General features: G+C 38.5%; 1 protein-coding gene across 1 annotated transcript in view; it reads right to left on the reverse strand.

The window, feature by feature from the left end:
• Positions 1 to 3,005: 3,005 nt before the first annotated feature.
• ATP10D (ATPase phospholipid transporting 10D (putative)) overlaps positions 3,006 to 15,356 on the reverse strand; it is a 31,101-nt gene continuing 18,750 nt past the window's right edge. Inside the window, exons 14-22 of the mRNA XM_053941640.1 lie at positions 14,441 to 14,625; positions 12,991 to 13,300; positions 12,341 to 12,417; positions 11,691 to 11,816; positions 11,101 to 11,301; positions 8,402 to 8,482; positions 8,055 to 8,159; positions 6,553 to 6,740; positions 3,006 to 4,718 (exon numbers count right to left, since the gene is read on the reverse strand). Of these exons, the coding sequence (XP_053797615.1) occupies positions 4,361 to 4,718; positions 6,553 to 6,740; positions 8,055 to 8,159; positions 8,402 to 8,482; positions 11,101 to 11,301; positions 11,691 to 11,816; positions 12,341 to 12,417; positions 12,991 to 13,300; positions 14,441 to 14,625 (1,631 nt within the window). The 3' untranslated portion in view covers positions 3,006 to 4,360. The remainder of the gene's footprint in view (positions 4,719 to 6,552; positions 6,741 to 8,054; positions 8,160 to 8,401; positions 8,483 to 11,100; positions 11,302 to 11,690; positions 11,817 to 12,340; positions 12,418 to 12,990; positions 13,301 to 14,440; positions 14,626 to 15,356) is intronic.

The raw sequence follows: 15,356 nt of genomic DNA on the forward strand, positions 1-15,356 counted from the left end.
CTTCTGTTGAAAATGTGTTTTAATCTTTAGAGAGACTAAACAATAATATGGAGGTAACAAGTTATAACTTTAGCAATAATGCCTAAAAATAGCCTTCAAAAGGCATTTTTGAATCCTTAGCTGACTTTTTAGCAGCCCTGTTAATACTGCAATACTTCTGGAGATTCTGGCACTACTACCACTGTACAACTTTTCGTTTTTTTCTGTGTGTATGCTTCCAATACAGAATATTACTATGAATACTGCTGCCAACAATTACCCCGAATTTAGAAATCTGAAAAACGAAAGCTGCAATCAAATCTGCAATCTGAACACATTTTGTTCTATAATTTTGCTCTGGAATGCAGTTAGTTTTAAATAAAAAATCTCTTATAAGTTGTACACAGAATTTCAACAACATTTACACATGCTGAAATCAAAATAATAAGCAGACAGAAGCTTAAAACAGTTAAAATGTATGTTTCCACTGCAATAAGGAAGCCAGGACCATGAGGGCAAGAGTAATTTAACCAGAATAAAACAGGAACAAATAATTCAAAACTCACACTGAAATTCAACTATAGGAACGTTGTTAAGACAGTCACATTTGGAAGTTGCCCATTAGCCTTGGCCAAGAGCCAGGCCTGGTGGGAGCACTGGGTTCTCTGCTTTAGCTGGTCCTCAGCCAGTCCTCACAGCCTTGTGCTGTGGCCAGAGGAGCTGTAGAAAAAACAGCTTGGGCTAAACATCAGCTCAAACTGTGCCCCAGGTACAGACCAAAGCTCACTGTGCTGCCAAAACACTCTGCCACATGCAAATGTTTAGCACAGGTGTGGTTGCTGTGAAAGAAAAAAAAATTTAAAATGTACTTTCTTCTGTAAATCAAATACTTTACATCAAAATCAGAGTTAAGGCTGTTCTAGATGCAGCTGCAAAGTTTGGGGCAGTTGAAGGTGGTTGTTTTGATTTGTTTTAAAATTAAAGAAGTGTAAACGCTGTGTTTCCTTTCATGACATGTGGAAGGCACCTGTGAGATGCTCTCAAAAAGCTTATTTTCAAAATGGAAAAGTCAAATCATGCTGTGCCTAAGTGCAGAAGCGAGCAGGTGGTTGTAACATTTTCAGTACTAAAAAAAAATAATAAAGGGAACATTGATCTGTTGAGAAGCACAGGGAGAACAATGTGCTTCCACCCTCCATTTGGCAATATTTTAGTTATGGCCAATTAATATTTTTAAGCTTTTATTAAAGACTCAGTACCCTAATCTCTCCTTCAGGAAAAGACAGTAAGTAATCACAGCAAATGCCCTCAAATATTTCTGCTGTTTGTCCACCACAAAAAAAAAAAAAAAAAAAAAAAAACCAAAAAAAAACCCCACCCAAAAAAACCCTAACCCCCAAAGCAAGTTTTACACAACAGATAATTTAGATTTATGACCCAGACTGCTTGCTGAAATTCTCTAATAAAACACAGACTGTAGAGGACAGTTTTAAGCAATATGGAGTACACGTTATTTTTTGCTACTTCAAGTGGTACAAAAGCACTTAAAATTTCAGCAGAGAGGAAGAGTTTCCTGAAAGCCTCACTGCACTAAGCTGTGAGTAATGGAGTGCTGAGGCTTCTAAATAGTCACATAATAGCAATTTAAATGTCCCAGAGGCATCATGGAGCTGGTCTTGGGTTTAACAGATGACTGCCACTCATGTTTCTTCATGTAGTTATTTTGATGCCATGGCTTAGTCAGTAGGTTTTGGAAGATCTTACTCTGAATACTTACAGCTTTTGTGTAAAAAAAATGCAAACTGCCGACACTAAATGATCATCTACCTGTCAGATCTGCTGGTAGGTTCTGCTTCTGCAGAAGAGGCAACAAGAGGGCAGGTCACAGGCTGGTGTTGTCACCAAACTCTTTTTCACAGAGAAAGGGGGACAGAGCTGAGGCCTGCACTCCCTCAGGTCACTGAAGTGCTGGAGCTCCCCCAGAGAAGTTCAACATACCTCAGTCATAGAGTTAGAACTTGTAAAACATGGACCAATCTCCTCTCTGTGGAGGAGTGGCCACAAGTGCAGAGAGGCTGTGGATTTATGCAGAAGAAACATTCAGGTCAGATAATGAAAACAAAAACAATATTTGATTTTGAGGGCAGCAAAGCACTGTCTGTTTCTCTGGAGCTCTTTACAGCAGGGTAACATCTGCCAGGAAGGACAAGGGTGGAGCAGAGTAGATGATTTCACTTCATCCCAGTAACTCTTCCTGTATGATTCTGCCCTAGTACCATCTTGTCTCCCTGCACAACCTGCTGGCTGTTATGCAACCTTGCAGCTCCCATTTCTTGTCGAGAAAGCCAAGATGTTTCACTTGGGAAACCTGGAGTACACTCATGGCAAGGTGCTCCCTCACAGCAAGAAAAGGATGTTACAGATAAACATCTGAAAAAGTAACTCAAACCAACATGATCTGTTGGAATTTGAGTATCTGCCATTACTTCAAAAGTCTCCAGTAACTTTATGTTAGAACTCAAGAAAACATTTTGTCATATGTTGAACCGAACTAAAAAAAAAAAAAAAAAAAAAAAAAGGGATGTCATCACTTTCTCCTTCCACTACTTTTCTTCTGCAGGCTAAACAAAAAGTGTATTTTCTCTTTTTCTCCTCACTAAAATTAGGGAGAGAGTCAGTCCTAATTACACTCTACCTTTTGAACACAGAGCTGTTTTAAACATTTGGTAACATGTGGTGACTGGCATTTGAATGAACTCAGCAAGCCCTCAATATCTGCCCTGTATAGCAGCAGCTGTCCAGACCTCACAGCGTTTGTTTAAATTCTTTCAGAGATTTTAAAAGATGTGGAATATGTAATGTTGATCATTGATGTGGAAAGCTCATGGTTCATTTAGAAAGCAGAGTCCTTGCCCGAAACATGGTACCTAAAAATAAACACACAAATCTTGGCAATTTGAAAGCAGAAACTTTAAGAAAGTAACAAAACCACAAAATGGGTTCAGCACTAATAATTCATTAGCAGCTACAGTTTGAGGAAACTGTTTATTTCAACAGGTGTCAGTGAATACACAAAGATTTCCTAAGTTCCTCTCTAAATTGTCCATGTAACTTTTTGGGAAGGGAAGTAAAAAGGAGCAGTATTTTAGCGAGTCTGGAATCTAGAAGTTGCCACATGTACCTCAGCCACTTTTTGTGCAGTGTGTGAGCAGTGGGAAACTGGCAGAGGGCAAGGACTCATCTATCTTGGAGACAGATAAGTCACAGCACTCAAATGTGAGACATGCAATGCAAGATGCCTTCTTTTGAGCAGCCTTTAGATACACTTAAGCTGATTATTATAAAAGCCTGGAGGAATGTAAAAACGCCTGAGAGTGAAGAAGAGTGATGTTATAGAAGCTCCTATTTCTAAGGGAAGGCCTGAAGACAGACTGGAGCTCCTCACTGCTGCTGGCAGACAATTTTGCAGTACAGGCATGAGGTAGTTTAGAGAAAAGACAGCCAGCCAACATCTGAATTGGGTGAAGTGGGAAAGAAGTCCTTTTGGTTGCAGATAACATGAAATGGCACATGGAGTCAAAATGGAGTCATACAGCAAGAGGATGAACTGTCATGGAAAAGAAAAGACCGTGCTAAGGATTTGCTCTTTACGTGAAGAGGAAAGTGAGGGAGACTTGTTACACGTGTCTCCTTTGGGCTTCTCTCTTATGGTTAAAATGGTGTTTGTCCATCAGTGAGATGGCCCATGCAATAGCCTGGTGAACAAACTGGACCAGAGTAGTTCTATAAATTACTGTCTACACACACTACTACATGTAATAAAAAGTCTTAAAACAAGTCAACCAGTAATACCACATCCCAGCCCCGTTGCTTACTTCATACTTCAGCAAGTGGTGAATCCCAAGGCATACCAGGATTCTAGGGTAGCAGAGTAAGGGAGCAGGCTGAACTTACCTGAACTGGATTCTGCACATTCATGCAATTTCCTGTCCATAACACCAAGAGGTGTTATGCAATGTTGCATACAAGAAATAAGCAGTATGCAAAGTCTACTGTATGAAGAAATACAAAAAATAATCCAGACATTTAGACCTTGAACATCCTAATAAATTATGGGAAAGTCTTATAAACAAGCTTTTAAGGAAATGTGTTCATCATCTATCTTGGCTGAAGAAAACAAAACCACAGCTTGGCATAAATCAGCAGTTATTACTCCTGCATTTAACCAGCTAGCATTCCAACTCTGTAAAATACAGTAAAGCATCTTCACACAAATTAGAACTCAAAACTGCTCTGTGTGCTAGATACAGCACTGCTGCGCTTTTCAGAAGCACACACAGAGACTTCAGCACATGATCTGTTGCCACCAAATGTAAATGTATTAGTTTCCTCTGGTAAATTCAGTCTTTTCAGAGTTCAAGCCACTTGTACTCCCAGACTCATCCTGAATGTCTGGTAAGAAGGAGGTGTTCTTTAATAACCCATCTCTTGAACAGGTCTGAAAAGGTGTTTTAGATGCTGGCAAAATACTGTCAGTGCTTTCTTCCTCTGATACAGCACCTGCAGCTGAGCTGGAAGGCACAGAAGTAGCTTGGAGCTCCACCCTATAATTCACATTACACTCATCTTTCCATCTCTTAATTTCTTTCCTCTGCTCCTTGGGGGACAGTCTGACACGGTACTTGGCTCTCAACACCGGAGATGGAAACAATGTTCCTTGGAGAACTCTTGTCAAATATCTACAAAATAAACACAGTTACAAATAAGCTGATTAAAAGAAAGCCCAAAACTCTTTCCAGTGACTAAAGGAAACCAAGCACCATTCAAATAACCTTGAAGCCTAGTTCTTGGACTAGAACTAGATGATCTTTAAGGTCTCTTCCAACCCAGGCCATTCTGTAATTCTGTGATATTAGAACTGACCTAACTGCCAACTTAGGCTGGATTTAAGCACAGATTTTTGCAGTGAATTTTCAGGCAACAGGGCATCCAACATCTGTCCCTCCGTAAAAGAACTTCTCCTTTGAACATCCAATGAAAGCCCCAATCTCACTCCTTTACACTAGAAGCTGCAGAGGAGCCCCTGGCTTCACAATGCCCCTGAGTGGGGGTTTTTCAGCACCATACAATGGATCATATCAGAAATAAACATGGAAAAAAAAACATACATGTGATAGCAGTAGTCCCATAACAGGTACTTCTGCTTCAAATTACTGCAGTAGAAAAGCTGAAATTAGCCACAACAGCTATAAATCTTCTGAGGTATTGACACACGGAGAGTACTTATGACTTAAGGAATTTCTAATAGTTTGCCTTTAATTTACCATGAAAACCACTGTTGTCTTCAAAATTCAAAAGCCACACATTGGAAGTAGCCACCAAGCTGAAACATTTATCCCACTTTGGTTCTCTACAGCCCTACCAAAAGGTCCCAGAACAGCCTTTATCTATTAATTTGTCATGTAGGGGAGATTTACTGTGTGTGAAAGAAAAGGCTCAGCTGTCACCACCTGAACCAAGCTGAGAGCAGGGACAGAAAGCCACGTGTTTCTTGCACCTCACGGTTCGTCATTCTGCTGAAGTGTGAACCAAAGCCATCAGTCAAATCAGATCAGTCATAATCTTCAGTGAGTGCAGTAAAACTCTTGATGAAATGCTTAAGACGCAGATCAGACATGTTCAAACTGGACTTAATACTTGGTGGCCATTGCAGGCATCTACAGGCATGGCTCTGCCAGCTTTCCTGCTGGCAGGACTGATAACTTATGCTGTACTACAGCACTTGATCCAGAAAGTGTGCTCAGATTGTGCCTAATGATATTAAATGACATCAGGTGAGAAGGCAACAGCACTTATTCTCCTCAACTCTTCTCAGTCTAGTAAAAAAAGCTAAACAGAAGGTTTGATGAAGTCTCTTCCACTGGTTTTCACATGGTTTGTTTTGCTTTGTTGGCTCACTCAGGTGTCTCCATGCTCAGCATGCTGGAGTCTTGCACCTCCACCTAACACTACGGCCCTTCCAGGGTGAATGAATTATTAAACTTGAACTTCAGTGAGACAAAAAATTATCCTGACCCTTTGTGAATCTAGTCAGCATGTTTCCACACCACAAAGAAGCCTGGACATGCATTCTTCACTCTAAATACTCTTGTACATATTCATGACATAAATTTCAAACAGAAAATCATTTCACAAACTAACACAGACTAAGCACAGTATTTCTTTGTCTATATATAGTACATATCCAACTTTGGTCACTAATTTAACTGGTTTGTATATAAATTATGAACTCTGTGATTTAAAAAATTACTGTTTCTTTGCCCTCCAAAGACAATATTTAATATTATATAAGTCAAAAAAGAAAACTTTTATTACTGAAATTTACTTGGAGAACTAAATGGCACTAAAAAGTTGTCCTCACATAGCTTGGTCAAATAGAGCCATGAAATTTTCATTTTTATGTGGGGATACTAGGGAGGAAAGACCTCGAGCCAGAGTTTCATAACATCACAGACTCACAGAAAACTAATTTTGGTAACAGCAGCAGTCTACAATTATAAAGCAGAAACTCACCTGGGTAGCAGAGCAATGCAAGTAGTCAGGAGGCAAACTAAGTAAAATACTGGGTCTGTCATGTGCTTTTCCATGATCCAGTAAAAATCTGATCGTGGGTTGTGGGTTTTGCAGGTTGCTCCAATAGCCAGAGTGAACACAAAGTAAAACAGGATGCTGCCAACTATAACTACTGTATGTATCCACGTCTGCAATTCAGAAAAGGAAAGAAATAAGATTTAAGCTGTAAAACAGAAAGACTCTTACATCTGTATTTGCATGAACATGCACGCTTTTCCTCTAAGGGCAGCTGCTGAATGTAACAGAGGATACATCTGTTCAGATAATAGTCCTAATTTCATACCAAACACTCCAGAAAGAATGGAGCCTTCTTTCTGCAGTATACAGGTGTTCCAGACATTTAATTTTTTAAATTCTCATAAATTCATAGCTTTTTATTCTTTTGTGAAAGACATTTGCATCAGATTACCACCTTATCCACTGGCAGCACAGAAAGCTTTCTCAAGCAAATGAAGATGAGATCTTCACATGACACCACCTCTATATATCTTGCTTGAGACATTGGTTACCTTTCTATACTGGAGTTTTCTGTAATTTTACAGAATAGCTAAATAGCTATAACAGCTACTAAAAAAACAACATTGTCACTGGTCTGACAGCTTGCCAACATTAAAAATGCCAAATAAAACACATTTAAGTAAGGTTCTGTAGTCAAGAGTGTGAATACACTCATGCTATATATATGTTATCAATAAAAACATTTTAATTATGGCTGTCATACTCCCAAAAGAACAGTGAAAAAACTGAATCACAATTTGAAATTTCATCCATTATAAAACAATAATAAAAATACTTCTAAAAAGACAAAGAAAAAACAAAACCCATTAATAAATGTCCTTCTACAATACCCATTATTGTATTTTCTTTAAAATTAAGCCAAAACTCCAAGTATTACCCTTGCATGGGCCCTAAATATATCCAAGCTAAGGCAGATACTTTAGCTTGTGCAGACTTGAAAACTGAAATAATGTTTCTTAGCACATTGGTTTTCCAGTTCTGGCATCAAAAACACACCTCTGAACTGTTTATCCTGGTCACAGATAATTCCAAGCATTCAAAATCAGCAATTTACACTATTGTCTTTGAGATGCAAACTCTGCAAACTAAGGAAGTTTCAGCAGATCACTGGTAGATTTTTACCATTTGCAAAAGTGAACCAACACCCCCCAAACCACCCTACCTTAAAATGAAGTAGGATAATTTTACTATTTAAAAATACTTCTGAGGCCAAGTTTTGTTAATTTTAGTCATATTTCTATTGGTTCCAATAACAGATGCTTTAGGAGAGCTCACATGATAACATAAACACAATATTTAGGGTTTGACCCTTTTATACTTATTTTCTGTCTTGTATTTTAAGACATTTCTTCCCTTTAATTTTACTGAAAGCTGTATGCACATACTCTGTAAGGAATATACTCTTTGGGAAACAAAGTACTCACCACAGATTTGCACTCAATGAGAAGGTGAAACAGCATTATGAAGAGTGCTGCTGTGTTTATGGGGTTTCCAAAAGAAAAAATGTCTATGTCTGAGCCACAGTAAGTCTGTAAAGGAACACAGTGGTCAGCATCAAATATTCTTTATGTATAGTCCTAACATGAAGTGGCATGAATAATTTCAATACTGTACATATTTGCACACACAGAGTTCAGTTCTGTTCCAATGACAATCTTAGTATACATTCATATACAAGGAATTAAAAATCAAATACTTCATTCTATTCTCTAATTTGCTTAGGTTTTAAGTAAGTCAAAATGTATAAATATATTTTGTAGCCAGCACTTACAAAGTAAGGCACAAAAAAGCAAACAATACTTTGGTAAAAAGCATCCATCAAGGTTATCCAGAAAGCTGAAGGCAAGTAAGCCTGTAAGAGAAAAACATAATGGCATTGTAACAAATTGCTGCATCCTTAACCAGCATTAATTTGGATCTGGGGAAAGATTATCTGCAGAAGTAATTCCAGTTAGTTTCCAAGTGAAAAAGGCATCTTTTGTGTTACAGTTATTAGAACAAAGAGCTCAAGATCTCCCTCCACATACATAGCTAACTGTCAGTATTTAAATCAGCAGCCAGCTCTAGGAACTCTAATCTTGCAGCTGTTCCCATCAGGACAGATGTACCAGAGTTTCAGCTGAGTCCTAAGGAGGGGAGGGTGCCAATAGACAGGGAAGTACCCTGCAGCTTACCATCACTGAATAGTAAGTCCCACCTTCTTCTATCTCCATCCCTTTTTTGTTATGTGTTCTGTTTGACTCCTCTGTGTGGATGGGACTCCTCTGTGAGCTAATTTAGCTCATCAGATGGGAGAAATCAACTCACTTTTCTGCTGGAATAACACATTGCTCTTTTAGTGAGTTAAATCAACTCCTGGGAGAGCCTGATGGGATAACTGAGCTGGCACTAGGAAAACAGTTTTAACTATATGGATGAAGAGGGAACAGGAAGAAAAAAAGGGAGAAGGGAATAAGACTTCCTCCCTCAGCAGTAGCAGACTGCTATGACAGATCAACCACCTAGGAAACCATAGTTGCCTATGCTCTGGCTCAGCTATGTCACATTCCTTCAGGCACTGAAGTGAGACACATAGGTGAGAAGTCCAGACATCCAGGATGTCCTCTATTATTAGTGGAGAGATGGGTTTTTCCAAAGAACCGTTCAGCCCTTTTAAGAACTGAACCGCTGTCTGAAGGTGATGTGGGAAATTTATTTGTCTTTCAGGAAAGTGCTTTAAACTACTGAAGATGAATCCCATTTACTGTTCCATTATTTTTTATGGTTTATACAAAGCTGTACACTCGTGATATCATGGTGCAATATTGTGATATTGCCTCTTTTAAAGCATTTATCTTTTTTCTATACTGTATTGAAGTCCAAGCAATTATTTCCATGTGCTTCCATGCATGAAAGGAAATGATAGTAACTCCAACCACAGAGCAAGGAATTATGGGATGGACGAAAGACAAAAAAACTAACAGAAGATAAGAGAATAAAAAGGGAAAGAAGAAAATATATAATGCAGTAATTCTGATTATGTTGCTTCAAAACCTTCATCTCAGCTCAGATCACTGCATTGTACATATCCTGAAGATCAAAACAAATAATGAGGCCTTGCAACATTTACTTAATCAAAATTCTTTGATTGACAAAGCACAGAACTGCTCAAGCCAATCTACACAGGTTTGGATTGGTACCAAAAGAATACTTTGTTTTTCAAAAATACTGTAAACCAAGCAACATAAAATATTTAAGCGCATATAAAAAGAAATGTAGAAGTCCACAAACAAGCAAAACAATTTGTCCATTCCCTGTATAACCTTTTTTCCCTTCTAGACCGGACCTAAACTTCTGCCAGGTTATAATAAATGTGACAACACTAGTACACAACATATTGTAGCTCTTTATTTTTAGTAGTATTTGTTAGAATAGAGTAGAATAGAACAGAAAAAAATATTTCACTTGGAAGGGATTATCTGGTCCAACTGCCTGACCACTTCAGGGCTGACCAAAAGTTCAAGCATGGTATTAAGGGCATTGTGCAAATGCCTCCTTAACACTGACAGACTTGGGGTACTGACCACATCTCTATGAGTCTGCTCCAGTGCATGACCATCCTCTTGGTAAAGAAATGCCTTCTAATGATATTGTAGGATCTGATCATAAAGAAAATATTGAGTTTTAGGTGACTCGTGTAGTCAATGTTTCCTCTCTCTGGACTATTAGTACCTATTTTATCTCAGGCTCAGTATGTCACTGCCTTCAATTGTTATAATAAAGATATTATTTCAATTATTAAATTTTTAGAACTATAAATTTTAAATTATGCTAGAATTCATGCTAAGCAAAGCAGAAAACAGGAAAAACCCCACTGAGTTATATAATTTTGATTTAGAACCTACTCCCCCACTCCCTTTGGTTTTCTGCGCCAAATGTTCGGACAGAATTTACTGATAGACCAGGTATGATGTATAGTATTTTCAGGTGGGAAGGCAAATTTCAGAACATACCTGAAAGGTGAAAAGTACCCTGACTGACAGAAGTTCTTTAAGGATTATTTGAAGTTAATTTGCTCTGGTTCTTTGTCACTTGAGACCTTTATATGACAAAGAAAAAATACAGAGTATATAGAGTGCCCTTATCTTGCTCAAACAAATCCCAGTTTGAGGAAACATGTTGACAGCTGACACAATGAATGAAATAAATATGCTGGTAACAATGTTTGTCTAGTACATTGCTTTACCTGAAGTCTTTAATTTCTTTTATCATCCAGCTGTCTGATAAGATCGGGTCTATTACTGAAAAGAGCTTAAATATCTTTTGAAAAACAGGTTTTTATTTGTGCACATATTGCCCAGGCCTAGACGCTTCCTAACAGAGAAAGTAATTTAAAACGATGTTTGTCTGAGATGAAACATAAAGAAAGACAGAAATGGCTCAAATGCTGACCATCTGAATTTGCTTCAGGCCAAGCACTCTGCAACCTACCACAGATTTCTGGCTCATTGTGTAAAGCTGTGGCAGTTCCATGAGTATCTCTGCAGATACATCTTTGTCCAAGACACCATAAATGATGGGTGGCACTGACGTAAAAAGGAGATTGAAAAGAATCAAGATCCAGTAGTCAGTCATTGATGTGCCTGAAAACCCGCAGAAAAACTGGTACCAAAACAGGAGATTCACGTAGGTCTGAAAAGCCAAAGACAACATGATGAAATATTAGCCATTGACAAATGCTTTAAAAACGAGAGAAAAACTGGTAGGTCTTAGGTCTGGTTAAAGTAATCCGTGGAAATATTTAAAAATCAGACATGACTTGCTGAAACAGTCATGCTGCCACCATATTAGTAGTGCCCCTCACCCACTGTTTAATGAAATCAAACAATGGCTTTGAGTGGGAAATTTAGTCCAAGGAATAAGAGCCTCTGGCCTCTGCAGGCAAATGGGAAACTGAATTGTTTGACACATACTTTTTGAAACCATTCACAATAGGAAGAGAGAAAATAAAGCCTCACTAAGCCTTTCAGTGCTCAAAAACATGTAAACTGTGATTCTCCTAGAGTGGGACAGCTACATACCACATTCTTGTAGAAGAAGTAAAGCACCATGTTTGTAAGTCTAGTGTAACACCAGTGACCATGGACAAGCAGTAGCTTCCTGAGGTGTCTAAACTGAGAGATCGCAAAGTCACTGGCCATCACAGCCTGCAACACACACGAAGAAAAGGATATGCTTTAACCAAACTGTTAAAATAAGCTTCAGATACTGCCAACCAAGCAACTTACCCACTGTTGGAAGTTCTTATTATTTGATTTTTATACATAGTGCTTGCCAGGTTATCCTCCCTCACATATCCCCTTCCATACAAGACTTTACAACTAACACAGAAAGCTCAACCCAACACAGCACAGACAGGAATATGGCTGTCATCATTATTACAACACAATATATCACTGCACAGAAATCACTGACACTGACACTTAGGCTGCTCATTTCCCTGCATGACATGAGTAATACGGAGCTCACTGACAGGCAGCAAACTGTTGTTTGGAGCTTGACCTGCAGCATTCAGCTTCTGATTGCTCCTGGTGGAATGCTGAAGCCTGGGTGTGAGGCTCAGGCTGCAAAGTCTTGCCCATGTAAGGGAACTGACTATGGTCTCCAGAGTACACTCTGAACTGATTTAAATCAGTTGCAAATCATTTGCAGGTGTCTTTGGATACACTACCTGCATGCCTTCCTGGCCAGATATTCCCACACCAGTGTCAGCCACCTGGATCATACTGACATCATTAGCACCATCACCTACAGAGAAAACAAGAAAAATCAAAACCAGCTTTGCTGACTATCACATTGCTAAGAAGGTGTCAGGAAAAGACAAATATCAAACACCAGAGAGTTCAGAGAAATACAATTTTATGGCCAACACTGAAAAACACTAAGGAAAACAGGATTACTAAGTGGAACACCTGCCTGAACTATGTTCTCCAAATAGATAGTAGATGCTCCTTTTGTCAGAATTTAGCTGGCATGCTGCACCACAAAATATGTGTGCTTTAAATCACAGCCAGTCATCTCCCCTCTACCTCCTAATTTTGGGGGGTTATGATAGAAAGAAAAAAGCTCTTACTTTCTGCTTTGCATGTTACATAACAACGGTATGACTGATGCTGTTCTTACTGCTTTATACTGACATAAGTTTATGGACTAAGTTTGCTACTTCAGAAGACAAACATCATCTCATGTCAGAGACAGCTAAAATTCAAAGGATTATCTTGCTCATAAAATAAATTTTGTGACAGACATTAGCAAAATATATGAGAGAAGAAACTGGCTTTTACTTCTTTTCAGAGAAAGGAGGATAACCACAAGACTCACCTACAGCTAATGTCATTGCCTTTAGCTTACTTCGCACCAGTTTGACCAGGACACTCTTCTGCAGTGGTGTGGCTTGGCAACAGACTACACCCCGACATTTTTCTGTGAGTTCCAAGAAAATATCCTGTAGGCTGTCGTGAAGGACATGTTCTAAAGTCCTTCCATCAATAACCAGGCCTGAATTGAACCCATGAGCTTGGGTGGAGGGACTTGCAGAGACATTTCCAAGTTTCTCATGGTGGTTTTTTTTGACAGAAGTATTATTCTGGATGTCTTCTAAAATTTTGCTCATTACCAAGGCACAGGCATCCTAATAAAAGACAAGAAAAAGGCATCTTATGAAATATCGTTTATACTCTGCCTCCCTTTTCAATTCATAAAATTCATATGGGGAAAACATCAAATTCTGTCCTTGTATAGTATTTATCTTGAAAGGCTCAGACATGAGGCTGAATACCCCTTCAAAATCACAAAGGATGTAGACTGTTGTTAATGAAAGTGTCCATGATAAACTTTGCTTTAGCAGATTTTCTTGTGTATTGTATTAAGAGAAGAGAGAAAAACCTATGCAAGCCAGAAAACCTTCACAGACTAGCAGGAAAAGCAACCATTAAAGATTCTGTAATATAAATACAGCTTTGATAAAACTTTTGCTCTCTGTGTTTCTTTTGTCTGGCATGCAGAGCCAAAAGTGCACTTCATATCACATTACAGGTGAGCTGCCATGAATTACTGAAGAACTGGACTTGTGGAATGTTTTACCTTATCAGAATCAATATAAGAAGCTCAAAAAGTTCGTGGTATCAATATACATAAAGCACATGCAACATAGAAGAAAATACATCTTCTTAAATCTTCTCATCATTTTACTTTGAAATGCAAAAGTATCAAATCCTGTTCTTTATTTCTAAGCCTAGTTAGAGGAAGAGCACTTCTTCAAAAGAGGCTTAGTTCTCACTGTCAAGACAGACACTAATTTCCCAGCAGAGTAAAAGGAAAATGTTGGCACAAATCAAACTCCAAGCTTTTCTCAAACACAACTGGACTAAAAATCCTTTCTTTTTTCACTTTATTTTCCCCACAGTTAATTCTTTTATGGCATATACAAATTGTATTTCTTAAGACATATAAAAGCAAAGAAAAAAGGAAAATTAAAGGTCTTAGAACAATCCTCTAAATATGAGGCCATGTCAACTCCTTAGCTTACCACAGAGAGAAATTAAGAAGTTTATTCAATTAAAATAATTAATCATAATGTAGGGCCTGCATATAAAGAAACAGATGTTACATACATAGAAAGGATTTCATATTTTACCCACAAGGAAGAACAATACAGAAAAGCAAATGTTCTTTGATTTCCCAAGCAAACAACATTTGCTTTTCTGTATTGTCCTGTGGACTAGCCTTATTGAATTTTTCAGCAGAGAAGAAAATCTACTTTTCTACTCACCCTACTCTGTGATTTAAGAGTGAAGATTCTGTCCTCTGGTTCCAGAAGTTTACAAGCATAGGCAATGTTGACAGCTGTCTCTCTCTTGTCACCTGTCAACATCCATATTTTTATTCCAGCTTTCCGTAAAGCCTGTATTGTGTCTGGAACACCCTCCTGCAGGCGATCTTCAATGCCAGTGGCACCTTCATTTAGACAAGCAGAAATATTAGTGCTGCTCTATTTCCAAAACCAAAATGCTTCAAGAGTGACAGGATGAGCTGGTTTTCTCTCTGTACAAACATCCCAAAACAGACATGCTACCATGATGTGCTTGTAATTTCCTGAAAGAAAGCACCTTGGCAGTATGAAGTTGTTTAACCTCCTTATTTTCAATTCCATTTAATGTCAGGGCCAACCCATATTGCTTAGTGTCACAGCAGAGATACGAACCTGCAAGACAGCAGGTCTCCAAAGCAGCTTGACTTCTCTCTGTTTGCTTTAGTGGCCAAGGGTACCTGTATATCCTTAAAAAAGAATCAGTTTGCAGCACTGCTCTGGCTTCTTTCCAGAAACTGAAGCCAGTGATCCCAGAATTCCTTTATTATCAAGGTTTATGGTATTTACACTAAGCAGATATGACACAAAATGAGAAAAGGAGCACCCTTTAAACAACAGGATATGTCTCTCTTTAGCTTCTAGCATGAGCTGCCTTTACCACCATAGTCAGATCTTTGCATTTTGTTTTCCAAATGTTATTTGCTGGGCAGTTCTCTAAAATGATTATCCCAGACTGCCTGCAGTTTACCTTTCACATACCTACAGCAAACATTTTTGTTTCATTTCTGCACAGCTGAATGACCTTCAGAGGAATAGTTCTGGCAGAAGCAGGCCTGACTTCTTCTCTCCATATTATTACAGGAGAACACAGCACAAG

The sequence above is a fragment of the Vidua chalybeata genome, chromosome 4 (assembly GCF_026979565.1).
Source record: "Vidua chalybeata isolate OUT-0048 chromosome 4, bVidCha1 merged haplotype, whole genome shotgun sequence".
Classification (NCBI taxonomy): Eukaryota; Metazoa; Chordata; class Aves; order Passeriformes; family Viduidae; genus Vidua; species Vidua chalybeata.